General features: G+C 44.5%; 5 protein-coding genes, 2 long non-coding RNA genes and 1 pseudogene across 7 annotated transcripts in view; 3 read left to right on the top strand and 5 right to left on the bottom strand.

The window, feature by feature from the left end:
* Positions 1-15,572, top strand: part of LOC142900976 (uncharacterized) — a 114,559-nt gene extending 98,987 nt beyond the window's left edge. The window contains exons 2-3 of the long non-coding RNA XR_012928952.1: positions 14,891-15,296; positions 15,452-15,572. This is a non-coding gene — a long non-coding RNA (uncharacterized LOC142900976). The remainder of the gene's footprint in view (positions 1-14,890; positions 15,297-15,451) is intronic.
* The window catches only part of LOC142900668 (glypican-5-like), a 446,285-nt gene that overhangs the window by 155,419 nt on the left and 263,782 nt on the right, over positions 1-27,084 (top strand). The window lies entirely within an intron of this gene.
* Positions 555-1,212, bottom strand: LOC142900836 (craniofacial development protein 1-like; annotated as a pseudogene).
* ncbp2 (nuclear cap binding protein subunit 2) lies at positions 7,364-10,714 on the bottom strand. Its single transcript, XM_076045617.1, has 5 exons — positions 10,555-10,714; positions 9,562-9,648; positions 9,332-9,426; positions 9,039-9,177; positions 7,364-7,599 (listed from the first exon to the last, which is right to left on the bottom strand). The coding sequence occupies exons 1-5, from the start codon at positions 10,627-10,629 to the stop codon at positions 7,501-7,503; spliced, it is 495 nt and encodes a 164-aa protein (XP_075901732.1). The 5' UTR covers positions 10,630-10,714; the 3' UTR covers positions 7,364-7,500.
* Positions 11,555-13,579, bottom strand: fkbp2 (FKBP prolyl isomerase 2). Its single transcript, XM_076045618.1, has 2 exons — positions 13,032-13,579; positions 11,555-11,938 (listed from the first exon to the last, which is right to left on the bottom strand). The coding sequence occupies exon 1, from the start codon at positions 13,483-13,485 to the stop codon at positions 13,069-13,071; it is 417 nt and encodes a 138-aa protein (XP_075901733.1). The 5' UTR covers positions 13,486-13,579; the 3' UTR covers positions 11,555-11,938; positions 13,032-13,068.
* On the bottom strand, positions 13,699-14,276 carry LOC142900978 (uncharacterized). Its single transcript, XR_012928953.1, has 2 exons — positions 14,184-14,276; positions 13,699-13,957 (listed from the first exon to the last, which is right to left on the bottom strand). It is a non-coding gene; the product is annotated as an uncharacterized LOC142900978 (long non-coding RNA).
* Positions 14,280-15,075, top strand: LOC142900975 (protein NCBP2AS2-like). The gene has a single exon (XM_076045619.1). It carries the CDS (start codon positions 14,371-14,373, stop codon positions 14,674-14,676), a length of 306 nt encoding a protein of 101 aa, XP_075901734.1. The 5' UTR covers positions 14,280-14,370; the 3' UTR covers positions 14,677-15,075.
* On the bottom strand, positions 15,774-26,607 carry meltf (melanotransferrin). Its single transcript, XM_076045530.1, has 16 exons — positions 26,126-26,607; positions 25,409-25,563; positions 24,015-24,114; positions 22,925-23,110; positions 22,585-22,735; positions 21,510-21,577; positions 21,243-21,427; positions 20,641-20,806; positions 20,184-20,326; positions 19,147-19,243; positions 18,851-19,045; positions 18,416-18,569; positions 18,226-18,293; positions 17,940-18,127; positions 17,513-17,705; positions 15,774-17,295 (listed from the first exon to the last, which is right to left on the bottom strand). Exons 1-16 carry the CDS (start codon positions 26,172-26,174, stop codon positions 17,228-17,230), a joined length of 2,166 nt encoding a protein of 721 aa, XP_075901645.1. The 5' UTR covers positions 26,175-26,607; the 3' UTR covers positions 15,774-17,227.

Genomic DNA, 27,084 nt, shown 5'->3' with positions numbered 1-27,084 from the left:
CGTCATAAATAACAAGAAGGAACCACTCCTTCGTTGAGCAAATGAACTACAACTTCAAAAAAAACAACCAAATAGCATTAAGATGACTCCAAATAAACGCTAACATTAGCTAGAATTCTGCTGAATCTAACCCTAAACCTGGAGGGTGGATTTCTGTTACCATGCCGTGTTTCCAAGGGGACAGACCTGCATCCGACACATAACTCCGCTAAAATATGGAAGTGGTTTAGTTTTATTTCAACCTACTTTGGATGAATAAGACTAACCACAATCTACGTACGGCAGCAGAATTCTGTCTCGGACGCAGGTCTGTCACTGGTAGTGGTCCCCTTGGGAACACAGCATGGTAACGGATGTGTTAAAAGAGTGACGAGGGAGGGGTGGAGCGACGGAGGTGAGGAGAAGCAAATTTCTTCGATTTGTTTTTTTGGCACGCTATGCTTAACTGCGCTCTCTAGTGGTGAAAAAATCGCTTATTTGGCCTTTACATTTTCACAAGCAACAGAGACTTCCTCCCCCCAGAGATTATAACTTTATGAGGTCGAATAAAACTTTCAGCTGTTGTGGGTGGCCAGCTCCTCTGCAATACCTTCTTGTGATTTGAAGGCATCCCAGTCCAACCTGAACTTCTCCAGTGAGCTCATTTTGGCTTTCATTCCTCCAGTATCACCCAGAATCCTCTAAAATCCCAGCAGGATGCTTTGAACTCTGACCAGGTAGCGACCAGCCGTTGTCGTCCCGCTCCTTTGTTTTGTAGCTCCAGTTCCTCAGGTAACTCTTGGCTTCTCTGGAATCTGCTGATTTTTTTTTTTTGCTGACCCAAACTTTTTCTCCAGCGAAGTCAAAAACTTCAGTAACACCGGCAAGTTTTGGGTTCTTGTTCACACGGCTGCCTAAAGGGAGGGACATCAGTCCAGCTTCCATCTGTGCCGTCTGCGACTGTGAGGCAGGTGTGCAGTCTTTAGGTCTTGTTCCAACTTCAGACTGAAAACTTGCCCAGAGTTCTTCTGATTTTTCCATCTGGGATGCATCATCAGCACCAGTGCGGCCCTCTGAGGTTTTTTTCAACCTCTTCCTGTGGCTGCTGGGCTTTTCTTTGTCCATTGCCATTCCTCCTCTGTTCGTTAAAGTTGAGCACTCGCTTTCTCCTTTTTCTCAACTCAGACCGTGTGTTCGTCATCTTCTTTTTCTTGTGTAATTGGTGAGGATGTGGCAAACCTTCATCTTTTTGCAGGACAAACTCAACTTGGTTTTGCACGATTCAGCAGTCAACAATATAATAAGATTATTATCTTGAATTACCATTTTCTTTTTGTTCTTTTTTGTCCCTTCATGTGCACCTTGTGACATCACAAAGCGCCGTTTGTTTTGTTTGTTCCAGAACTGAACTGGGTTCTAGCGCACACTTTCTTTACTTTCAAAAGCGGTTCAGCCCTTAAATTTACTCATTTTTGTGGAGTTCAGTGACAGGCTAAGCACACGTTTTAAGATGAGAAAATGCAGTCGATGTGAACTTTGCAGAATATGCAACCTTTACTTCCGACAATGAGCTGAAGTCAAACACCAGGGCGTGACACCGGCAACCGTCAGAGGGTGAAATAGCAACGCCGAAGCACCGAGATGCAGAAGAGGAGTACGACCGAGAAGAAGAAAAACACAATCACAACCTGAACTACCAACAGACACGCCCTTCAGCACAAGAGCAGGTAGGTATTAAAACTTCACTTGGCTAAGTGTCTCACTCAGGTGACGCTGATCCGGAGTCGGTGAGCAGGAGCAACATGTGTATTTAGGTGCAGGTGTGAGGCCGAGGCTCTGCAGAGAGCTGCGGGGTGTTGAGAGTGATGTCGAGCGTGATATTAGGGCCGAGAGGTCTCCGAGCTGCTCCGACCCGTAAGCCTAGGCTAGTCCAGCGGCTGGGAAAGACGGGCTCCCTCAGCCGGAACGGGACAGGGAAAAGGAGGAGGAGAAGGAGGAGGAGAAGGAGGAGGGCTGCTGTCTGAGCAGACAGGCAGGCCCTCCTTCCCTTTATGAATTAAACTCATACAAAACTGCTCTGGACTGGCCATTAGTCTGGCTTCACTTTGTGTGTGTGAAGAACAGAAATCCAGTCGTCCATACTGAACTTTTGACAGCAGACTTTTTACTTTTCCAGGTCGGCAAAAGTTAAAAAGCCCAACTTGCAAAATGCTTCTGCAGCAACACACTTTCACATCACAGATTTGTAGCCTGACACTGACCTCTCATGCTGCTCTTCTCAGGGTTAAGATTTCCCTTGCAAACACTTGAAAGCACGATTCAGCTGAATGATGGTAACACTTTGCTCTGACTTTGCTTTAAGTGACGTTGAGAAACACTCACCTGTTCAAACCGGTGTTGCACTTCAGGTGTTACGGCCAAAAGAGTCCCTGAACACACACAGCACCAGTTCAATGTTCCAGGAGATACCAAGTGGAGGGATGGAGGGGTGGAGCGGGGAGGGGGGGGGGGGGGGATTTTAATCTCTGCCATTCGAGTCTTTAAGGATTCTGTGGCTGTATATAAATATAGCTCGCAGTAAGCAATGCTGTTTGTATTGAATCTGGGACTGGTGTTTGTTGAATTTCAATTGAATGACACATGGGAGTTGTTTATTTCAGCGTCGGGTCTGATCACATTCCCCCCTCTCGTGGGACTGTTTGCTCAGGTGGGTACCACGACACCTACAATGTTCATTAGATTGCATGCAATGACAGCAAATAATCTAAAGAACTTTTATTGAATCTAGTAATAAAAACAAAGTTTAAGCTAATCTTTCTCTGTACATGAATGAATTAGCTGTACAGCGACTTGCAGGAACAACTTGTGTTTTAACGTCTTAATCCCAATGGTCTTGAGATGAGATGGGTTGGTTTTTTTTAGCAGGAAGGATCATGTTCAAAGGTTTAAAGGCCCCAAATTTGCAAAATTGACTTTGCAAATATGCAAATTTGGAAAGTGGCCCTTTATGACGTCACAAAGAGGCACCAGTAATCCTCCCAGTTTAGTGACAAAGCCCACATCCGCATGTTGATTTAAAGTTTAACAAAGCACCAGTTTCTGTAGGAAGCTAAAAACCAAAAGGAAGCTGTAAACAGAGGGCTAAAAATGCTGTTTCCTGACAATCTGCTTCCATCATGAACGACGTGAGGCTAACTGCTTGGGCCTCAAAATGATTACAATGGATGGCGTTTGGGGGACGAAAAAAAACAGACAGTTTAGTGAGTTCACCCAATTTATAAGAGCTGTATTATCCATGTTAGCCACAGCTGAGAAAATCTGCTGGCAACACACTTTTTTACAGAGAGGATTGATGAGCTGGGGAGGGCACGTCTGAAATTAATGAAGAAAAATATGCAAGCCTGTGAGAAGCGAGTTGCAACTATCACCTGGAGCCTCAGAAATAAGTAAATCCCCATGTATTTTTTTTTTTTTATAATTAGCCGCCTCTAATTAGATTATTTTCCCGCAACTCTGAGCAAGAACAGTTCACTCGCTCTTAATGGACTTAACGTCGACAGCGGCTGACGCTTGTGGTCAAAATGAAGTTCGCTTCCAACAAGTTTAATTTGTTTTTGCCGCCCAACCTATAACCTCTCATGATATTATTTCCACAGAGAACCAGTCTTTTACAGCAAACACCTGCTTTAATCCCAGTTTATCACCTGCCGGCAGATGGAGGGTTATCTCCCACGCCAAACCCTACTGAGAGACGCCGGGCGAAAACAAACCTTAAATAGCAACGCAACCAGACAATCTTCCAGACAAGATTGTAATTCTCTTTTTCCTTGTTTTCCTAGCGTGGAAATCCGCCTGCGATCTTTATTGATATGACACTTGTGTTTTCGGCGCTCGGTTCAAGCCGCGTGAGATAACAGATGAAACAGATTGAACGCACACACCGCGGATGATGAAATGCTATACAATAGTGTGAAAGGACAGGCCGCTGTCATATCCCTTCCAGCCGCTCCTCCCTCAGCCTTTATATCGCAACATGACTCTGCTGCAAACTGGAGCAACAAGCTACTCGTGAGATTTTTACTGAAGTTAAACCATCAGAGAGTCCAATTTCTTTACAAAGTCTTTTCCCCTCATGGCCTCGACCAAAACACGGAAGCATTTTTCTCCACTGGACTCCTTTCCGGCCACGCTGTACATCTTCAGTGTGTGCTTTTTTCCTCTAAAGCAGACATCACAGTAGAGCGAATTACTCCGCTGTAATGAGATTCCCTCTAAATAATGGGAAATTTGCATCTGCAGCCAGTGGACTGTTTAAACTTTAAAGCCTAGTTGGTGGTTTTCTTGATAAGGACATGAATACACAAGATGCTATTGCATGTCCTAGCACGGAGTGAGGGAAAATGACAGCGCTGCATATAAATACAGCTGCTTCAACGACCTTTGCTTGCCATGCGTAGGAAATTCCCTTTGCTTCACAACAACTGCAGTGTATATCGACAATGGCAAAATGTCCAGGATGAAACGCTGCAATCAAATATTTTATTGGAGTTTGGAAAACATAAAGAAGGCAGAAGCAATCAGAGTTTGCGCAACAGAAGCAGGAGTTGCGAAGCCTATGTGAATGAGATTCAGTTCGCAGCGCTTCCTGCCGTGAGTCAGTCACTTGAGCGCGTGCGGTGCGGGTCGACGAGGGAGAGAAGTTTTGAAAGGCAGAAAATTCTGGAGTTTCTGCTCTCACTGCTTGAGGCGTCCGACTTAAAACGCGAGCACCGTGGAACATAACAATCTCAAAATCTCTCGTCAGAATCACCGGAGTGGTCGCGTTGCATTGTGAATATTGTAGCCAGGAGGTTTATTTAATGAATGATACCCTTTGTTCTGTCGCACAATCCGAGGGCCCAGTGGTAGGTTAAGCACTGAGTTCCTCTGAAATCAAAGCGATGAGGTTTTTCAAATTAGAACCACATTCTGCACCATGGAGACGTTTACTGAATTTAAATTGAAACAAGGGGGCTGCGAATCGACGGCATCTCGTCATTTGTCGTCATGATTTATAATTGCCCCAGAATTTCAGCTGAAGCCCTCATTGGATAGCCGCAGCTATTACTATTTCCATCATGTATTGAAATGAATGGCTTCCCATAATGTTTTTTTTTTTCCGTACGTTCACGCTCTGCTCCTCACCTGCTCTGTATGTTAAAGCTGAACACGTTTGGCTGCTAATTCCCTGCAGCCGATTTGCATTCCTCCAAAGACTGACTTCATATTGCATTCAGTATTCAATTAATTTATTGGCTGACTTTGTCAGGGGACGCCTTGTACAATCGCTATGTTGTCTTCACTCCTGGGAAGCAAGTGAATGCATAAAACCTCAAACACAAGCTGGGTCACTCCACAAGTGGGAATAAGAAAAGCAAATGGCAATTTTGGTGCTTCCAGGCTGGATGGTCCTGCAATTTAGCGTCTCTTTGGTCAGCCTCTCAGCCAGCCACTCAGTGTTGGCACTCAAGGAAGTGGGTCGTGTTTCAAGAAGAAACAATCCCAGAAATTGCGTAAAAGCATAATTACACTTGGGAGAGGCCTACGAGAGGCTGTTGCAGGAGGGTACGACGTGGTTAATTTGACATGATTATCAGTGAGGCTCAGCACCCGTCCCAGATCGCTTTTACTGCGAGTCCTAATTTCATTGAAAGGGCTTTGCGCACCAAACTGGAAAAATAAACAAAGCTAGCTTTGGCTTTGGAACATTTGTTAATGGCAAAGCAAATGCATTCAAAAGCTGTTCTGACGACTTGTCAACTAACAACTAACTGAAAACAGCTGACTGCTGTGTACAGTCCCCATAAAATGATGCTTTAAAAACATTGATTCAAACCAAGGCTGGTCGGATTGCTTTCCAACCTAGGTCCATTTAACAGTGACCTAAATACATGACAAAAAAATATTCCAAAGCCGGTTGGGGGAAATAAAAATGCTTAGCACAAGTAAGCCTATTTATTGTGCCTATCGCAGTTGTATCAGAGTTTGGGTTGGTGGCAGTTTCCATTGTAACGGTGGATCACTATCAAACAGCATCATCTGCAGGCGGACGACAGGCTGCCTTTGTAATGAGTTTCTCGCTGAGACAAAGCAGCAGGTTCTGCTATCTGGTCCTGGGTCTCTGAGCAGCCCTCTCATTAGCATGATGTCACATTAATAACGAGCCCAGGCTCGGCATCGTCTAATTCTCACTTGACCCCACTTGAACTTGACCTCTTGAACCCGACTATGATAGCAGGCAATGTTGTGAATCACCGGCAGCCGCATAATGCAAAACCGGGGCATCGGTGAACTTCACATCCTCTGCTGCGGGCGCTTAGTGTAGAGATAAATTTTTAGCTTCAGACAAGATGGAAAATATGCTCCATTTAAATAAACGAGGCGTTTACTGACCGTGGACAGGTGCCTCACAGCCTGTCCATTAGTGAGTCATCGTGACCTCACCCATTGCTTCTCAGGCCTACAGATTGATTCAGATTGATTCATTATCAGCGACATCTTGAGATTCCAGTTCATTTCGAAATCTGAAGATTCTACATTTGGATGTGTGTGCTGTGTGGTACCACTGGGGAGCCATGAGTGCCAGCGTTTGCCCCAACAACAACCCACACTACTGTTCAGCCAGATTCAGTTGGTCGCTAAACTGTAGCCTCATCTATCATTTTCAAGTAATTTTTTTTTTTATCCGAAATAAGACCAAATCAGACTATTTTATTTCTATTCATTTTAAAGTACCTGACACCGCGGTGGCAAGTTTGTTTTCCGCCTAAACCACTCCAACCAGGCCGTGCAGGAGAGAACCTGCTCAAATCAATGGAGGTCGAGGCTTTTCGCTCACCTTCCAGCCTCCAATCGAACTCCTGTCGACTCACAACCGTTAATTCTCCTGAGCAACTCTTGACACTACGCGACCTCTCCTGCCATCTTGTGGTCATTAGCGGAACTCCTGGGAGGATGTGATACTGAAGCGATGCTCTTCTTTAGAGATTTCTAACAAATTGAGCGCTGACCAAGTCTAGTTTACCAGTTACCCGGTTAATAAGTCACTCTTTTTTTTTTTTTTTATCAAACCCTTAGTCAGTTGGTTGCATTGTACGAGACAGAGGAAAGAAAGCAAAGCAAACTGCACCACAATGCCACCTGCAAAAAACCTAAAACTTAAAAAGCTGCTTTAATGAATATTTTATTTGATATTTCTAAGGCGCTACATTAACACTCAGTCTTGATAATTGTATGTGTTGATGTAAGTTAATAATTTCAGAAAAGAAAAGACATTCAAAACCACTTCTGCCATTTAAGACAGGTATGTCTTTTACAATTAAAGGAAGGAAGAGATTTAGCAAAAAAAAAAAACAACAACTTTATTTAGCAACCAAAAATAATAGTTTCTTTTAGTCAGGAAATTACAGTAAATTTTGACAGTTAAAAGCAAAAAGATCTGCAGGACTGGGGAGGTAACAAGGGTCTCGGATTTAGCTCCTTCTAAAAAGTGTTCCGCACTTCTGCAGGTCGATGCTGCTGAGCCAGCTTCCCGTAGCCGCCTCTGGCTGGGTCGTAGTCCTGCCTGTACTCATCCCTCACCTACACGGGAAACAAAGGATGAGGGATCAATAAGGAAAAATTGCATTTCTCAAAGGAAGCAATTAACTCAAACATGCCCTTCCTATTCCGCACGAGTCTCGGTTAAATATTTGTGTTTCATTATTTACACCCTCCGTTTATCACTAACAAGGCAAATGGGGGCATGATTATGCATGTTGTGTTTGTTTGCAACGCAACGTGCACTTTCAGTTTCCCAAATGTCATGCTTTAGCAATGCCGTCTCCTCAAAGGCCATAGTTAGCCATGCATTATTTATCTCGGAAGTTATTTTGCTTTCTAAATATCATGCTGATGTATTAAAATGTCATGGAATGCACTATTGATTGTTTTCAATGGCCTTTTGGGTTTTGTTGTGCGTCTGCTTAACAAATGCCATGCGTTGCTTTGTTTTAGGTCGTCTTCCAGAAGACTGCACTGCACAAACAGAACTCAACTTTTTGAAACACCAATCACTGCGACAAAAAACCGCCGGAGGCAACAGCGACAGTTTGTTCCCCATCAATATCTTTGACGTGATGCCGTTTGGTTTTTTTTGGTTTTTCTTTTAAGGGACGGATTTATTTAGTACTCCTTGACCTTTAGATGAGCACAGTTCCTTAGATTTGTTGCTACTGGTATAAAGAATTAATTCAGTTTATTAGGGTTTGGAGAACAATGTGTTAATATCAGCACAGTATTTTTCTTTTTAAGTCTTTTGTCAATGTCTTGAGTTTTAGTAGAAAAGAACTGCCATGAAAAAAGGCCATAACAACCACTGACAGCTGAAAACCTTTGCTAATGTGTGTCATAAAATGTAATCCAATTTTGATTCTATGATGATAATTTTCTTTATGTTACACAGGTGATCAGTCCAGCTTAATGCACAACTATTTTTTTCCCCTGCAGGAGTTTGGAAAAATGGCAACAGTCCTTTAAAAAAAAAAATGCACCTGGAATTTCACACCCCACATTTTTCTATGACTTAACCAAATTCAAAAGACATGATTTTGACTCAGCCCTCTGCATAAAGACAACGTTTCAGCTTCAGTGTCATTGCTGACCAACCAGTGACTTTCAAAACATTGCAAGTTGCTGACTTCCAGTTTATGTGTACGCACTTTCAAGCAGAGCAAACAGAAGTAAACGGGGGAGGTTTGAATGACTTGGGAGTTCATTAAAACCTCCCCATAATATTGTTCAATAGGTCAAATGACATTAACAAGTTACTGTATTGCTAACCACCTTCAGGACGGTAAGAAAGAAAAGATGGAAGAGAAAAAGCTAATTCTTTCTTTGCTGTCATAACTGATCAAAGTTCTACACACTTCTGTGGGGACATGGTGAAATATTCCACGTAAGAAAAAGACTTTGATGCAAGTGAAGGCAAATCAGCCTCTCCACTGTCGCCGTCCAGAACAGAGAAGACTCCGGATCCTCACCTGTCCCCCTGATTTGCCACGGCCGTACTGCCGGCCCTCCTTGAAGCCGGCGTCCCAGTCCGTTCTGATGATGCGGTCGTCCAGTCGTGTGCCGTTAATGAAGCGCATGGCGTTTTCTGCGTCCGTGCGCGTGTAGTATCTAACACAGCAGGAGGTTAAGGTCCGTGACAAGACTCCTTGACATCTGCAACAGGCCTGAGCGATGACTACGTGTTGGTAGACAGGAGACAGGTTACTCAACACTACAACGTATGTTCGCTGTGGGAATGAGAGAGACGTTTATTAAAGGATACTCGACGAAACAGAATCCACAGGCTGTCTTCTTGACTTTATCCAAACCAATGATGATTCGCTTTACATCACCGCTTTTAGAAAACAGCTCCTGCACCTGTAGGGACAGTTGAAATGACATGAGACAAGAGTGAAACTTTTAAGAAGAATGAGAGGATTCTTTTCTTTTTTTTTAATGAATTAATATTTTTTAACAGCGAGGTCTAAGGCGTTCAAAAGCAACACTTCTTACCTGCTCTTCAGTGGTGTAAAAGGAAAGATTGCCAACATACAGTGTGCAGCTCTCCTTCAGATGCTTCTCTTGTTCATAGCGGTTACCCTGCAACACAGGCAACATTATTTAAGTGGGTCAGTGAGGAACCTCCCACTGTAACTCAGTGGTACAAAGACATTTTTAGACGTTTTCCTATGGAGAGACTAAGTGCCAAAAAGAAAAAAGAAAAACAAATGACACTTTTATGAGCATGTGGCAAACCCTGATAGATTACCTGCCTAAGGATTGAAGTGAAATTATACAGAGGGGAAATACTGGCGGAGAGTTCCTAACCAGCAATAAGAAATAATAGCACATTCAGATTCAGATTCAAGGACAGACATATTTGCCGATAAGTTGTTGATTTCTTTTCTTTTCTTTTCTTTTTTTTAAATTGTAATTAATCTTTATCATTAGAATTTTATATAATTGTATATAATTTACTATCCCTTTTTTCTCTCCTTACTTTTTACGATTTTTGAATTGCGCACAAGAAGCTAAAAGGGGTCATGGGCTAAACGGCTAATTGCTAACAGTCAAATGGAACCGTCCATTACACAGCAGCGCAGAAACACAAAATGTGCCTATTGTGTAAATAATTGCATTTACCTTGGGACATCGCAACAACTAATTCAAAGAACAAGGTTGAGGGGGGCTGGTTTACTTCAGCTCCACTCAGCTGATGCGCTGCAGGTTTGGCTTTTGTACTACTGCCGTCTATTCTACGCATGTTTCCCCAAGGTGGAGAGAACGTCATAAAGAGTCTCCAAATAATTCCCGTTCAAATAAAGAAGTGAAATTACAAGATTCCTTAAAACTCAATCCACGTGAAATGGAAACGTGGACGATCGCCAACGGTTCTTCACGGAAAGAAACCACAACATCGTCCCAACTGAATATCGTCACAAACAATAAACACTCTGGGCTGGCGGGTTGCGGAAAAGGCTTTGAAAGGAGTGGAAAAACGCTTACTTTAAAGTGTTGATCCCTGTATTGGCTGATGTCAGTGTAAGAATCGCTGGTTAATGCGTTTAATTTGGCAGTCATGGTGAAATTTGCAGACCAAGGCTGGCTATTCAAAAAGGCTATTTACAATCACTTCCGGGTTGTGAGTGCGTCTTTGAAAAGAAGTCCGAGTGGAACATCGCGTAAAAGAACCGCTGTGTGTAGCCGCCTGTTGACATTATGCCAGTCACGTCGTTCATGACTGAGTTGGATCCGGACGTTCCTGAAAATCAAACTTGACAACTACAGATTAGTCACCCCATATTTACTTACAATAAGACAAGAGGAAACACTGAACAAACTGTGTTGAAGCATCCAAACTGATGATGTAACAAATACATCGAAAATGAAACTACAATTTCATGAGCAACAAGGTTGATGTAAAATCAGTTTACTATTAGCCATTTCCTGTTTTATACACGGCTACCAACTGAGTGAGGTTACCGTGTCAACAATATCACTTTTTTTTTTTTCATTTACCTTTTTTAAACTGGCAGCTTGAAGGCAGTGAAGTCACATGGCCAGCTGACGCGCACGGAGATGTGGTGCCATTCTATTGGCTACTTTCACAGGCAAAACACTAATAGACCAGTTCTGAACATTTAACTTGCTGCATTTCCCGTTTGTATAGGTCAGAATTTTTATGCACTCTTTGTAATGTTAGCATTACAATTAAAGTGTATTGCAGTGTAATTTAAGGACAGCACATGTTGCTTCTGTCCAAACCTTTGGTTTGGAATTGCTTCTGGTCTGACTAAGTCCAGAGTTCTTATTGACTCTCCACAACGATTCAAATTGTCCAACCACCCAACACTATGGAAGGCACTAGAAATTCTTAATAGAATTATAATACCTAGGGTTTTTTTTTTTGTTGTTGTTTTTGTTGTTTTTTTAATGGCAGTAAAGTACACATACACACACATACACATTCTAGTTTTTCAATCAAAACCACTTGAGACCATCAAGCTTCTGGTAAGGTCAACATTTTATTATCATTTCAAATTAAAGTTATCTACTTTCATCTCATTATCCTAAAGTGAGTTACAACTTAGATGTATTGTGAGAAAATAATGCTTTTAACATGAACAAAAAATGATGTTAAAGTAAACATGAGATGAGGCGTCAGGGCAAGTGGTTGTCTTTAGGGCCACAGCACAATACTGGTCTTGCTGCTCACTCTACTGTTGGCATACAGTCAGTTCTGAGTACATCAATTTCATAAACAACAACAGGTTAAAAAGCCAGCGAGAGGCTCAGCTGTCAAATCGCCAGCTTCACTCCCAGATCATCCAGCCGGGTCTTCATCAGCAGTGAAATACCCTCCTCTGAGTGCTGCAGCAGCTCCTGGAACCTGGAAGAAAATGGACGTCCAATAAATCAAATCATGCAGTAAAAGACTCACTTCCTGTGGCTGTTGTCTTTCCATCGATGACTGTCCCAATTTAAACTGAAAGCTGGGCTCAACATGAGTAGATGCAGCCTTCCTTCCTTGAAATTAATCTGTTTAAGAGAGGGTCTGTTCAGCTGGAGGGGAAATAATCGCAATGTCTTTGTCTTTATTTGGCTGCTTTTAGTGCACGGATGAAGCGGCTCTGGGTTTTTTTTTAAGAAGTCTGACAAAGCTGTGAAACGAACGGCCTCCCCACAAAAAAATCTACATTTTAAATAAACTCAATCCACTCTTTAATGGAGTTGTATTTCCTCCTGAGTACTTCTGGTGATCTTTATTGGTCGGTGTTCTCTAATGGCCCACCAGCTGCCAGGGTAACATCATGAAACCTAAAATGCAGCCAATTTAGACACTTGGTATAGCAACATGGTCTTAAGATTGAAGCCTGCCAATAAATGCTGATTATTGACAAATTCAAAACTACACTGTTTATATTTGGCAGTGTTTTCCGACTAACACTAGCCACTCCAGTTCCTACTTGTACAGATCATTGCAATTCAGTTTGCATACAGGCTCTAAGTCAGGGGTGGGCCACAATGGGTTCTAAAATTTGACTGAGGGGCCTATAGAAATGTATGAGGGATCGGCAAAACACATCATGTAGCTTTAATGTCTATTGAAAATGAACAAAAGCAAAGTTACAATAAAACATGTATCCTTGAAGCCCCACAGTATTTTGCTCTTTATTGAAATGACTCTTAAAACACTGAAAACATGGATGTAATATAGCCTTTTCATGACTTTACTTACTATTAATATCATTTCTTAAAGTTCGGCGGGCCGGATTAAAAAGCTTAACGGGCCGCATATGGCCCCCGGGCTGTAGTTTGCCCATGCCTGCTCTAAGTGAAGGTCCAAACATTAATTGGAATCAGTAAACTGTTGCAACAGCGACAAAACAAGTACTCGGTAATTAAATTGCGCTCCACCTGCACACAAACAAGTCGACGACACCTTCGATCCGAATCGGATTCACACGAAATACCTCACGCACGTTTCGAAGGTTGACTCTGCACGCCGCCTCCCGGTCATCAAAGATCGGATCTCCTGTCGATCTTGAGCAGCTCCACTTCGAAGATGAGCGTCGCTCCTCCGGGTATCTTCGGCGGGGCGCCTCGGTCTCCGTAGCCCAGCTCGGCGGGGATGACCAACTTCCTCTTCTCGCCCTCGCACATGCCCAGCAAGCCCTGGTCCCAGCCTTTGATCACCTGGCCGGTGCCCAGGGTGAAGGTGAAGGGTCTGCCGCGGGGGATGCTGCTGTCGAACTCGGTGCCGTCCTCCAGCTTGCCGGTGTAGTGCATGTTCAGCGCGTCGCCTTTGCGCGACTTGGTCGGGCAGTTGTCGACGCGCTTCTTGATGCCGATCTGCAGCTTCTTCTTCTCCGTTCCGTGCACTTCCACCGCGCACAGGGACAGCGCGGTCACAGCGAGCAGCAGGAACAGACGCATGGCTGCAGTCTAGAGGTTTTCAGCGATGGCTACGTTGGTCTCTCGTCGTCTGGGCTGAGGGTTTTAAGCTCGGCGACAGTTGGAGTGAAAGGGGAAAAAAATTCAGTGCGGAAGTGACGCAGGGCTGATAACGTTACCCGGATGTGTTTGTAATGGTGTTACAATTTACATATGTCCGGGGGGAATAGTTTTCAAGCTGAAGTCAGATAAGCATTGGAAGTTTTTGGTTCTGTGACGCAATACGCTGCTCTTGAGATATTTTCTTTAGATTTTATTTTAATTATTATTCGCCCCTTTTTTTTTAAAATTTATTTATTTATTTTAAACAGTGAGACTTATTCTGAGACGCGCGCCTCGGTTAGAGAAGCGCCCTCTTTCGGCGTCGAATGCCAAAACAGCTATACTGTGACTTCCTTCGCTCTCGGCAGCGGTGTTATGTCATTCACTGGTAGCCGACGGTCACCTGTCCAGGCTTGAGTAAGTCAACTATTTATTTACACCCTCTAAATTAGTTGTTGTTAAACGCTGTGATCCCTTTATGTAAATATCCACGCTGGTAACTGTTAACGTTGTCGTAATATAATATTGCGAGATATTTAACAGTTCTACTTCGGTTTTGTAGTCCTTGATTTTTTATTTTTTATTTTTATTTTTTCCCACTACGGCCTAAATATTCAGTCCCCAAAGTGACCTCTCACCACAATAACCGTGACAATGAATTCCACCACTGACTGACCAGCGGCGCTGTCAACTAACCGTCTAAAACTGTCGCCACAGGGTGGACGGACCAGTGGCAGTGGAACTTGCTGCTAAGTGGCTCAAGCTAACGTCGCCGTTGCGAGTCATCGGGGGGGACAACGTTGGACAAAAACAAATAATATAAACATGTTGGGCCGTTTGTTGTCGCACCTCATCAACAACCTCCATGTGGTGGAGAAGCTGGCGGAGTCACGGCCGATCCGCAGGGCGGCCCAGATCACAGCCTACGCCATAATCAAGGCTCAGATAGCCGGCCGGGAGGTCTCCCAGAGGGTCATACGGTCACCGACGATGCGACAGGTCCGGACGGAGGCCGGCAAGGCGCCGGGGGATCTCGGCGAGGTGGGCGATCGCCTCCGGAAGGTCCGGGACACCTTTGTGAATGAGGTGAAGGAGGGCTGGAAAGAAGGATCCCGGCAGATCAAGAAGTAAACAGACTGGCCGGACTGTCTTCTGGGATCTTTCACAGACACTTCTACCTTGGGTGCGCCACGAAGCCAATCATCCTGCCACACATCGCATCCGTATAAAACAAACACAATAGTGGTGTTGCTGCTGATAAATATATGTATTTCCTGTCTAAAGTTGACCTGTAGCGGCAGTTTGGCTGCACGGACTATCGCTTGGTTATCAAAGGATAACCAAGACGACAGGATTGTTTGTGCCCTGATGATCTTGAAACACTGGGAATGGGTCTCAAGTGTGTGAGACTAAAGGTTCATATGTAAAGGTGACATGTAAGTAAAAACGTTTTGTCTGACAGAGTGCAGTGGTAGCTCTCCCACGTTTTCTGTTAGTTTTTGTTTTTAAATAAAGATTTGAAATTGGAAATGTGGAAAAATGAAATGGATTATTATTATTATTATTATTATTATTACAGATAAATCCTCTGCAAAGATTTATATGAGATGTGTTTTGAAGTGAAGAAATGCAGCAAGATCAATATGCAATAGAAAAATAAACTTGTGAGCCTCAGGAAATTCTCGGGTGGAATGCTATGGAGTACGACGGTCCATTGTTTTGAAAATGATTAGATTTTAAAATCAAGCACAGTATTATGCATTGCGTAGAAAGGGAAGAACAAAATTCAGAGCTGGGAAATCGGATCTGATCTCAGTAAAAGTGCTTGTTTTCTATGTGAAAAGTAAAATAGAGTTCAAACGAACCACTTAGGGAAAAAAAATAAATAAAGAATGCACTGTTTGAGAAAACCATTGCAGAAATGTCTCCATGAAAATCACAATGTCTGTCCTGCAGTTGCTTGCAAACATGCTTTTACCATAAACTAATATACACAATAGTATGTTGGGTTCAGCTTGGGTACAAATCTGTTGGGTTTTACTATTTTTAGCCTCTGATAATGAAATATGATTGGATAAAGTATCTTCCTGTCACATTCAAAACTACTTGTAGTGCCTATGTGCCAGGAAGCAACAGTTCCAACCTTCATAATGGTGTGAATGGTGACATTACATAGGAAACACTTAACAATACTGTTATCAATTTGTCCAAGAAGTTCAACTCAAAAGTTTTTTGACTTAAATTGTTTTTACTTTATTTGAACAGCACAGAAAACAGCTTCAGTCAGCAGTTTTATGTAGTAATACTTATGCAGACTCACTGGCCTGGCAACTAAATATTAGTTACATGTTTCATTATTTCCCATAGAAATAAAACGATATCAGGAAGAGGAAGAAAAAGCATTCATTTCTGACAACATGAGTCAGTACATATACACTGATATGGCACCTGAACTTCATATAAAAATAAATCTCTGTTAAGTGCATAGTAAAATCAAAAACAGAAAGCAGCATCCAGCGGCAGGGAGCGTTGTAGTGCAGCAGTTACTGGTGTGGACACCAAAATCACATTTTGTCGAGGTTTAAGGCCAATGTCGATTTCATTTGGCAATCATTAGCGTACATATTTTATTTATATAGAGTGGGTTAACTTGTATGTAGTCACCGTGTGCCCACATTAGCCCATCTTTCTTACCATTTGATGCTACTAAATTGTACATGCTGGTCTTTTACAGTGTACATTTGTTCACTTGAGGAAAAAAAATATAATCAACAGCAACGTTTTTGAACTAAACTTCTTCCACTCGCACTCCAGCACCTTTTCATCACCAGCTCCAAAAAATAGAAAGCAAAAGCTCAATCAAAATAAACTGAATTTCATTATTTCGCAAGGATGATTTTTTAGGTGTGTGAGAAAAACACTCAAAACCAACAACCTCTGGGTAATTATACACTGACTCACTCAAAACGTCCGCAGCACTGGAGGTAACACTAGTGCATATTCGCTGTTATGGCATTAGCTTCACGCAGCAATGTGGTGAAAGCTAACAGAAACGTGCGCAGGCTGATTGTATCCAAATGAAACAACGGAATGCCCACCACGAATTGTAACAGGTGACAGCATATGCACTGATATGGCAGCTCACCTTCCGTAAACATAGTGGCAGCAGAAATGTGCACGACTGCGGGTTTGCCGTGAAGCTTTCAGCAAGGAAGCCTCTTCCTCTGGCGAGAGATCACTGTGCTTCTCACGCCTCCACGCTGGCAACGTCAACGTTGTGTGTTCTCACGTGTGAAGTCAGTGCGCAATCAGGTAGAATTGGTACATTTTGACGAAACCATAGAATAATCAGTCATTTAGGGGAAAAAAACATTAATGAATCTGACAAGGCCGTAAGTTCTTCGATGGCCTGATATAACTTCAACTTAATTTTCTAGCGTTAATTTAGTTGCACCGGCAATATTTACCAAAACCAATACTCCCTACCAGCTTTAAAAAGGAAAATCTGACTTGCTGAGAAACTGGAACGTGCTGAAATTTTGAGGTTTTGTGTGTGAAACGGGGGGGGGGGGGGGGTAGTACAAAGAAGACACAAAGCGTGACGAAAGGAAGTTGTAGGGAAGTTGGAACATTAGTAGGAAGGAGGGATTGAATGGCAGGACGAGTGTGACCGATGGCGTCTTTACATCAAGAGGTTGGTGAGCATGTAGCTGAAGAGAGACGCCAGCAGCAGCCCGATGGAGGACGCCACTGTGAAGAGAAGAGCAGTCTGTGAAGCAGCTGACATGGACTTGAAGCAGCGTACACGTCCTCACATTGCTTGCAGCGCTGCTTCATCAGAGACCGCCCGCTAATGCACAGGTCATTTTCTTCACGTCTTCCTTTTTTAATTCAGGCGTAATCTCGACCCTGCCGACAAAATTCTACCTTTAAAACTCTGTGAATTGAAAGATTCCAGTTTTCCTACCCGCGCCGGACGAGCTGCACTGCATCTCCTCCAGTGCGTCCATGTAGCCCTGTCCCAGCCAGTCCTGGTACGTCTTCCTGTCCTTGACGGCCACCAGGCGGACCGTGGAGTCCTTGAAGATCAGGTCGGCACCCTGGTAGTTCTGAGAGTCAAACATGCGGAAGTCCTCGGCCGTGTCGCTGCCATAGTACATCTGAGCCAGAGAGACACAGAGAAGCAGAGGCAGATCAACTCAGTGTGCTGACCGTTTCCCAACTGGTGGGTCATGACCCACTTTTGGGTCGCGGCTTCGTGGGAAGTATCCTTCCCTGTTTGTTTGTTTGTTTGTTTTTTTTTAAGGGATTTTAAATTTAAACTACCAGTCAAAAGTTTGGACACACCGGTGCCTCAGCAGCGGTAGCAGCAGACGCAGCCCGAGCGGTCGTACCTGTGCCTTGTCCAGGAGTCCATAGATGGCATGGATGTTGGTGTCGGGTCGTACCATCACAGCGTGGGAGGGGACTCTGGCCAGGTTACAGTGCTTGTACTGCGTCACCTCGCTCCTGCTACCATGAGCGCACAGCAGCTGGAAGTCTGACGACTTGAGGTTTTGAGCCCACGGTTCACTGGAATGACCTGCGCAGAGGAGCAGAGGAGCAGAGGAGCAGAGTGGGTTTGAAACGGGCTGCAAAGAGTTTCCCTCTGACGGCATCCCCACACTGCGCTCGTCTCACCGTCCGTGTACTGGAACACGGTCGCTTGCTTGATGAAAGCCACGTCTCCTTTGTTCTCTACCAGGCACCTGAGTCAAAGCAGAGAATTGAATCGTGTTGCAGGGATGTCAAACTCAAATATAATTACACCGCGGGCCAAAGAGTTTGACACCAATGCATTTGATGAAGTGACGTCGGCAAGCTGGGCTACCTGAAGGCACCGCCGTAGCCGTCGTAGAGGTCCTTGCCCCTCTCACACTTGTTCTTTCCAGTGGCGTCTCCAGCACACTGATCGCACAGGTTTGCAGGGAAACCCGGCTGGTTGGCACCCGGTACACAACTCTGCTTGAAGAACCCTCCAACAGCTGAGAGAAGGAGGAAAAAAAGAAAAAAAAGAATAGTTCTGTGTGTAATTCTTTTGGGACTCCACTTGCAAATCTAGAGACACTGCAATCTTAGTGGTCGCCACTCCAACATCCGTTGCAGGAGACGTTGTCGTGAACAATATACATTTTAATAAGGCAATTGTGTGACGCCCTCTCTGTCTGTTTATATCCGCTGGCTCCAAATGCATGTGACTCCTCCCACCAATCAGAACAGCTGTCCTGCCGCTGTTCCCACTGGATGCAGACACTTGCCAACTGACCGTTCGGAATGTCGCAGTTCTGCGGTGTGATCAGGCTTCTTTCGATCAGCGCCGCCACGGGAACGTTCCAGCCGGCCGTGCGGCCGTAGCCGGTGTGGCACGAGCGACGGCCGCGCAGCTCGTCCAGAGCCTGGATGTCTCTGTTGCTCTTCTTCAACACCACCACCGCGTAGTAAATGGAGCCGTCAAAGTCGTCTGGGGGCGAAAAGGAAAAACAATCCCATCCAGTGACCGTCTTGGAAACGAGGGAGGGATTTCGGTAGTTAAACTACTTGTTTGTGCGCGCAGCGTGTTACCAGTGTAGGTCTCTGCCGTGGCCGGGACCAGGCCGTAGTCTTTGCCAGCGGTGTAGATGTCACCCCCGTCCAGAGTGATGGCATCAGCCTTCTTGTCCTGCAAACAGGATGGAGGAAAAGAGTCGGCGTCGTTAAAGGTCCAGTGCGTAAAATTTGGTTTGATTTACGATTTTTATATTAGTAAAAGCTTAACACTCTGCCCATAAACAGATCAATAAAAGACGGCTTGGTGAAGTTTAAGCTGAGCATTTGAATGGGGAATAAGGTATTTAAGAGTATCTAGGAGACTTGAATGTGGCTGATCTGAGTATTTCCCTCGTTGCTGATCTGCAGAGATTTTCACAAACATCTCCAGGCGAGAAAGACAATGGTTCCAAAGGCCGAAAATAGAGGGAACTGATAGAGCAGCAGCTGTGTGGAGGAAGAAGCCTTGTCAGGGGTCAGAGGTCAGAATGGGCAGACTGGCTGGAGATCACAGGAAGTCAACAGGAGTTCAAATAACCGCCCGTTCCAACTATGATCTGCACAATGATGTCCGTGAACACACAACACATGCAGCCTTGAAACTGTTTGTATATATACACACTCACCAGCCACTTTTTAGGTACCTGGTAATAGCAAGGTGTACCTAATTAAGTGGCCGGTGAGTACATACAACAGAAAATGGTCAAGGCCTTTCCTGGAAGTCTGGTCAGGTTGCACTACACACAGCAGATATAGGAGTCAACGGCTGCCATAGCATCTGAGCCAATCACAGCCTGAAATGATGGTAAAAAAAAAATACACACTAGCAATAGTTAGGGAAGGCCTACCTCACCTAATGCACCATTTATAAAGCATACATATACTATCATTAAACAAAACACAATGTGCATAAAGACACACAAGTAACAAAAACATTGATAAGATCTGAAGGTGGGAGCTCATTGTAAAATGTTGCCACCACTTGCCGTCTGTGTTAAACTCCGTTACCAAGGCCTCAACAGTAAAACTCTCCATCAGCTGGGAAGCGTTAGAGCCAGGATGAATGTTGCTACCTTGATTCTCTGCAGGCAGCCGCTCACGGATTCCCCAAAGACGCACTCGACCTGCGGAGTCAGACCACGAAGCCGGAAGGCGGCACGCATGGCGGTGCACTTATTCTGCTCATTGGTGGACACAGTGCACCAGCGAACCACATCTGGGCGGGAGGCAGGAGTGATAGCACATTAGACAGATACACATTTATTATAGGACCAAAAGATAGATAGATAGATAGATAGTAGACAGACAGATAGACAGACAGACGGACAGACAGACAGACAGACAGACAGATAGACAGATAGACAGATAGATAGATAGATAGATAGATAGATAGATAGACAGATAGACAGACAGATAGATAGATCGACAGATAGATAGATAGATAGATAGATAGACAGATAGACAGACAGATAGATAGATCGACAGATAGATAGATAGATAGATAGATAGACAGATAGACAGATAGATCACCTTCAGCTTTACAGTCCATTGCGCTCATGGCGTTATAGTACAATGGTCCCATCCACTTCTGAGCTTCCTCTGACTCCGTCCCCAGAAACATAGTGGACGACTCAGAGAAGAGGACGGTTCCGCCTCCATATGATGCGGATGAAAACATGGAGAAACCCGACTTTGCCTGCAAACAACGAGCTGGACTTAGTGATTCGTCCGCAGAGAAACACCTTTCCTGCGCTGTCAGCTCCACCGAGCGTTTGAAATGGAAAGTATTTCACAGCTGACAAGGTCTTTTACTGTTTATATACACTGCCTGTATATAAAACAATGGAAGATGTGACAGTGACAACACCGAAACACCCGTCAATATTCGGGGGGGATGGGGGGGGGGGTCCCCATCCTCCTGATTGTTACTCAATACCAATCTGAATTACCTTAACATGCAGCATGCACGTGCTTTTAGGCTTTAATCGGCATTAAATAACATTGCGTGAAAAGACAGATGCAGCTCAGTCCTGATCTACTCATGTGACGTGAGACTGCAAACTCAAACAGCACCGTGGTCGCAGTAGCCCCGCGCTCACGTTCTTCTAGCAAGGCGAGCTGCTTGGACGTACCAGGCCGTCTTGCAGCATGCTGAGCACCGCGGACGGAGTGACGTGTTTCCCAACCACGATGGCGCGGAACGGGACTCGCACCAGGTGGCACCTCTGCCACTCGCTCACAGCGGCTCTGGTGCCGTCACGACACAGCAGCTGGTAGTCGGAGGATTTGAAAGTGGACGCCCAGCTGGGACCATGACCTAATGAGACACCAGACTTTAGCGCCAATGTGGGTGAAATGTCGAAGGCGTCGTTGCAACAGATGACGGACTGTGAGGCTACCATCAGTGTTCTCCTCCACGGTAGTGTGCTTGATGAAGGCCACGTCTCCTGCACCTTCAGCTAAACACCTGAAGACATGAACAATAGAAAAAATGAAATGCACTGAACACACCAGAAAAAACAGTTTTCTTTTCAAAGCCTGACATTGTGCACCACTTTGATCATCAGGTGCGATATCGTTTTGGAGACCCGAATGGACCAACAGGGTCGTTGAGTATATTGGGAAGTTTCGGGAAGACGGTTATCAAGCAGAATCCAGCACCAGGAGAATTCTGCTGACAGTGAGTGGCCCGCACTGCCATCACACAGGAACTACTGTCCTACTGACAGTTGGGCAAGGAGATGAGAGGTTCAGCAATGTTGCTGATGTTGCTAAACAGATGGCTCAAAGATACGTGTGTCGCTCAATTAATGAACTTTGTCAATCTCAGCATCTTTTGGGACTGCAGGCACCTCTTTAAGGCAGATAAAATATTTGAAGTCAGGGGTAAAGTTGCTAAGCTGCAACATTGTTCATCCTCTGTTCCACACACAAGCAGCCCATGTCAAGGACAGGGGGCAAGATGTTCCAAAACAACAGATAAGAAGGTGCTCTGGTGAGAGTGCAGAGATAAGGACCGATCATGGAGGTCAGCAGAGTCAGAGAGAACCGGCAGCATCATCATCCTTTCCCCAAAAAGTGGAGTGTCCACGAGTCCCAACAGCCCAATGAGGGAAGTCTCACCAAGCCCCAACAGGAGACACCCAAACCTCCAAATTCACTATGACCTCCACAAACACAGCCTTATTCATTTCAACCAAGAGTTGGTCAGGGCTCGGCAGCAGCATTTTTCTGTTATCATTAGTAAGAACATCCACAGCACTCTGTTAGCTGTGGTCCATAAGCTCGCTAACCCCCCTTATCAGACAGCGCCAGAATTCCTCGCCGGAATTATTCTGTGTCCGTTTTGTGTATGAAATGTGGCATATAAATAATGCTGCCCCTGCCTTGTATTTAAAAAATGTACACACTGAACCATTAAACTGCACCGGCACATTCGCAGTTTCCCCGACCGTGCCGCGTGAGCAGCGGTACCTGAAGGCCCCTTCGTAGCTGTAGTATTGCTCCTTGCTGCTCATGTCGCACTTGTTGTTTCCGGTAGCGTCTCCTTTGCAGAGCTCGCACAGAGACGGAGGGTCCTGAGACGCTCCGGGGATGCAGCTGGCGTTGAAGAAATCTGCCACACCTGCAGCACAAGCACAGCTCAAGCTTTCAGGAACGAGGCGTCGACGTGCACGCTTGCTAAACTAGCGTGGCGCTTCTCCAATTATATATATATATATATATTTTTTAATGACGTTTTTCACACGTATGCGCCGAAACACTGCATCTAAGTGACATATAAAGTGACTCCGTCTCTGTGTCTGAACCCTACCCTGCGGGATGTTGCAGCTCATCACAGACATGTAGCCCTGGTCGATTAGGTACCCAATGGGCATGTTCCAGCCGGCCGTCCGCCCTTTGCCCGTGTGGCAGCTCTTTTTGCCCTTCAGGTTGTTGATGTTGATGGCTCCGTTCGCCTTCTTCACCACGGCGACCGCAAAGTAGGACGCCGACATACCTGAGACAAGAGGAGCACACGTGCTGAGGCGCACGCAACAATTTGCACTTTGACGCACATGGAGCGAAGGCCGGCAAAAGGCCACCGCTGCTTGTTATCAAAGGCTGGAAGCACCATCTGGTTGGTCAAAGTCCAAACTACCACTGCACCAGGGGTACAACACATCCCTCCAAGGAGGTTCGCTTAGGGAGTTCAGGAACATCAGAGGTATTTACCACCTGCTGCTGAACAGGGTGATCTCAATGCAAACACTTAGTCAGTCATGCAGTCAATTAATCCTGAAGGGGTATTGATAGCATGTGAAAGACGCCAGGTGGTTTGCACAAGCACACTGCTACTACAACAGTTTGGAAGGTTCCACTCTCAGGTGGACTTTATGTGCAATGTGAAACAAGTTGGTGCTAAAGTGACACTCGACTACGAAAGCAGGGCATGAAAGTAATTTCTTGCTCTCTAACAAAAAAAGCCAAACAGCAGCAGTTGCTATAAGAAAACGAATGTCAACGTGTTAATAACTTGTCATGTGACCTTTTTTTCAGTGGTTGTTTCATGGAACAGGCACTTTGCCTTGTGCTTCTTGTGGTTTATCATCTTTTTAGAGAACAGCAAATTATACAGCAAGCACTAAAACATTTAACAGCCGGATCTGTTGCATTTAAAAAGTCTAGAGAAGGTCAAATTCAGTTCGCCTGGCGTGCATTTTAGGTTCTTTCTGGAATTTCATCCAAAAGCAAAATATCCTTAATATCCATTTTCTCAATGCAGAGGAGGGCAGTTCAGTGAGAGTACAGAAAGGGCTGGTTAGCCATCGTCAAATTACATCACCAGTCACCACAAGAATAAACTGGACTCAGAATCTAAGGCGGTTTTGCTGCTACCGTTTGGCCTTTGAAATGGATCTTACCGTCAGCCTTGGATTCACTGCCAGCAATCTGAAAGGAGGCCGTCTTCCCCAGCTTGTAGATGTCGGAGCCGAACGCGGATATGGCGTCTGCTTCTGCTCTCTGCGAGGACACAGCAGCGGGAAGACAACTCTCTCATGATGGGTACAAAGCAGGTCAGGATTGACAATTTGCCTGACTTCATGGACACAAACAGTTACGTTTTTTCCCCATTTATTTTAATTCTTATTTATTTGTTGATATACCAGGGATATTGCAGTATAGGGTTCCGACAGGTCAGTGATCACCTGATGTGAGTGAAATGCAAGGTTTGACTCATTTGGATTAAATATTTGGCTAAAGAAACAATTATATTAACAGTCAGTTTGGTAAATGTCTAATCATTTATAACTCCATGGTCAAGTCTGCGGGAGCACAAAGGACTGAGACTAAGGGAACTTGTTCAGTATTATTTCATATTATAAAGTGACCATAATCTCCTTCCAAGTCTTGCCTAGAGATCTATATGAACTGATAGGAAAATGCACAGACTGTCTTTTTGCTTTTATTAGAGGTCATATAAGTTCCCTGACTGCAGGGTCCCTGGGTTCAGCCTGTCATTAAGCAGCATGTGTCTTGTGAGCTAGCTGGCTCCTCTGATAACCATCAGCAGTGACCGGGTAATGCCTGATCATCAGTTCCTCTCCTTGAGAATTTCGCAAGTGACAATGGTGGGGCAATAAAAACGCAGAATTATAATCAGATAATAAGCTAATCACTTCAAGAGCGAAAAATATGCAATCAAATTGAAGCGTTCAAATGTAAATGATATATATATACATAATTATGAGGGGAATCAATACTTATTTATTTTATAAAAGAGAAAATATTGATTTATTTTCGAAAAAAAAATATTTGAAAATGATTTTCTGATTTTCTTTTTTTGATTGTGATAATCTTAGTGTTGAGAAGAACTGTACACTGTAATTTTAAAGTAAACTTTGTAAACTGGATGATATTTCTGTTATCGTCTTTTTGGCCCGTCTTTGGTCATCTCCACTTGTCGTTGTGCAAAGTCTTGTGTTCTAAATATGTTTTTTTTGTTTTTGTTTTTTGTTTTTTTTAAATAATCTGGAGGTATAGACCCCCAATGGAAAAGCCCCTCTGCTGGCTGACAGTTCATAATCAAACCATGAGTAACACCACTTACATTTGCCAATTTAAATGTTTTTATTGTTTTTTTTTTTTGGTTTTTTTAATAAAAAAAATCATAATTCCAAAGAAATCGCCCCAACTTTGGAAATTTTTTCCCAAATCATGACTCTTCATGACAACACAGCCTACCAAACCGGTTTGTTAAGTTTCATAAATAAGTTCCATCTTATCAGATATTTGTGTTTCCCTACTGAAAGCCAACCTCGATCTTCTGAACGCAGCCTTCCAGCGAGCCTCCACTGACACAGCCAAGGGACGGACTGATGGAGACGCTGGAGAAAGCCTTGGACATGTCCTGGCACTTCTCCTGCTCTTGATCTGAGATGGTGCACCACCTGATGGTGCTCTGTCCGTACACTGGCAGAGAGAGAGGACACATACAACTCAGCTTTAGACTTCCAGAACAAGAGAATCAGTAAAAACCCTCTTAATTCCTCTACTTCAGCGGTGAAGCCAGACATTTTCCTTGGGGGGGTTCTCTCTTCTATGAGGTGGCTCACCAAAAAACAAAACTCCATCCTTCTGCTCCTTCTCCAACCCCTCTGTCAAAGTTTTAGAACCCATTGTGGCCCACCAGTCATAAAGGTTTGCCCACCCCTGGTCCAAGGGCCAGGGTTACAATTACATTTCTTCTTTGAGTGTCATGTTTCCATAAAAACAAAATCCAGGGTTCGGGTTTAGGGTTAGGAGGCAACCTCGTGAAGAGCAAACTGAAAATTAAAAATTTTAAATCTATATATATATATATATTTTTAACCTAACAGCTGTTTGGTTGTATATGCTGTTTAACCAAACAGCACATATATATATATTTATATATATATATATTTTATTTACACAGTGAAACGTAACACAGAAAAACTAAATACGCTTTCAATGCAATTCCTCCCTTGCTAATTGAAAAGAAAGTTGCCTTTACCTGCGTGCAGCAGGAGCAGCAGAGCTGCGGCGGTACCCCAGGTGCCCATGGCTTCGCTTCTGTCGTCTTCCTCGGTCCGTACTCGGTTCCTTTCTCTACTTTTATGTCCGCACCTGAGGCCAAAGTTCGAGGTTGTATCTCCCGATTTCACGTGTGTCGAGCTCCGAAGGTTCCGCCGCCGCCGCTGCAGCAGCGATTCTCTTCCCCCCCTCCTGTTTTACGACCGTCGGACGTGCGCACGTTCGTCGACGAATCACAAGGCTGCGCAACTCGGCTGGACTGAAGCCTCCCGTTATGTCCCCTCTTCCCGCCAAAGGTGAACCAGGTCTGACGCGTCCTTGCTGCTGCTGCTGCTGCTGCTGATGTGTGGCTCCAGGCCAAAGGTCCGGACAGAGGAGCCTTTCACACCAGCCGACCTCTGCTTTTCACTGCCCCATTGCTCCACCCGTGCGGTGGTTTTCCACTGGACCCCAACAGGAAAGAACACCGACTGAGTGAGACTCACTTCTCCTGAGTCACTGCGGCGGCTGTTGGGACACAAAGAGTCTGTTTACCTGCCTTGGGTTTCCCCCCCCCCTCCTCTCAACTTTCACTTTAGGTCCCACTTGGCCAGGACACGAAAAATTAAAAACCTGAAATAAAACCTGAAAGTGGAACATTTGTTACTGTAATTAGTACAATCAAGCATACTGTGACTCAAGCTTTTTTGGTAGGGTTGGGGTCAGTGGGGTTGGGGGGGCTGGGGGGGGGGTTCAGCGTATCTGACAGAAGGGGGATTTCTTTTTTTTTTCTCTTAATGATGTTGATGCAATTTCCTGCACTATGATGCATTTTTTGCTTGAAAACTGTCGCTTTCATTATTTTTCCTCGGAACAAGCACCGATTCCATTTACTGTAAATATGTTCTGGTAGACTAGATAAACTCAGCCCGATCTCATTTTGATTATGTTATGTATAAT

The sequence above is a fragment of the Nelusetta ayraudi genome, unplaced genomic scaffold (assembly GCF_046127955.1).
Source record: "Nelusetta ayraudi isolate G7.1 ecotype Tasmania unplaced genomic scaffold, CSIRO-AGI_Nayr_v1 ptg000084l, whole genome shotgun sequence".
Classification (NCBI taxonomy): domain Eukaryota; kingdom Metazoa; phylum Chordata; class Actinopteri; order Tetraodontiformes; family Monacanthidae; genus Nelusetta; species Nelusetta ayraudi.
Note: the sequence above shows the minus strand (reverse complement) of the source record. Positions and strands in the feature narration are given on the sequence as shown.

Bases quoted from the DNA above. Each gene is read 5' to 3' on its own strand.
- ncbp2 (XM_076045617.1), bottom strand. From the start codon at position 10,629: ATGACTGCCAAATTAAACGCATTAACCAGCGATTCTTACACTGACATC. The intron at 9,649-10,554 runs GTAAGCGTTTTT...CCTGTGTTGCAG, and splicing joins ACAGGGATCAACACTTTAAA to GGTAACCGCTATGAACAAGA. The intron at 7,600-9,038 runs GTGAGGATCCGG...TTTCCCGTGTAG, and splicing joins GTGGCAAATCAGGGGGACAG to GTGAGGGATGAGTACAGGCA.
- fkbp2 (XM_076045618.1), bottom strand. From the start codon at position 13,485: ATGCGTCTGTTCCTGCTGCTCGCTGTGACCGCGCTGTCCCTGTGCGCG.
- LOC142900975 (XM_076045619.1), top strand. From the start codon at position 14,371: ATGTTGGGCCGTTTGTTGTCGCACCTCATCAACAACCTCCATGTGGTG.
- meltf (XM_076045530.1), bottom strand. From the start codon at position 26,174: ATGGGCACCTGGGGTACCGCCGCAGCTCTGCTGCTCCTGCTGCACGCA. The intron at 22,736-22,924 runs GTAGGGTTCAGA...CTTGTGCTGCAG, and splicing joins GAGCTGCAACATCCCGCAGG to GTGTGGCAGATTTCTTCAAC. The intron at 18,570-18,850 runs GTCAGTTGGCAA...TCCTTCTCTCAG, and splicing joins GAACTGCGACATTCCGAACG to CTGTTGGAGGGTTCTTCAAG.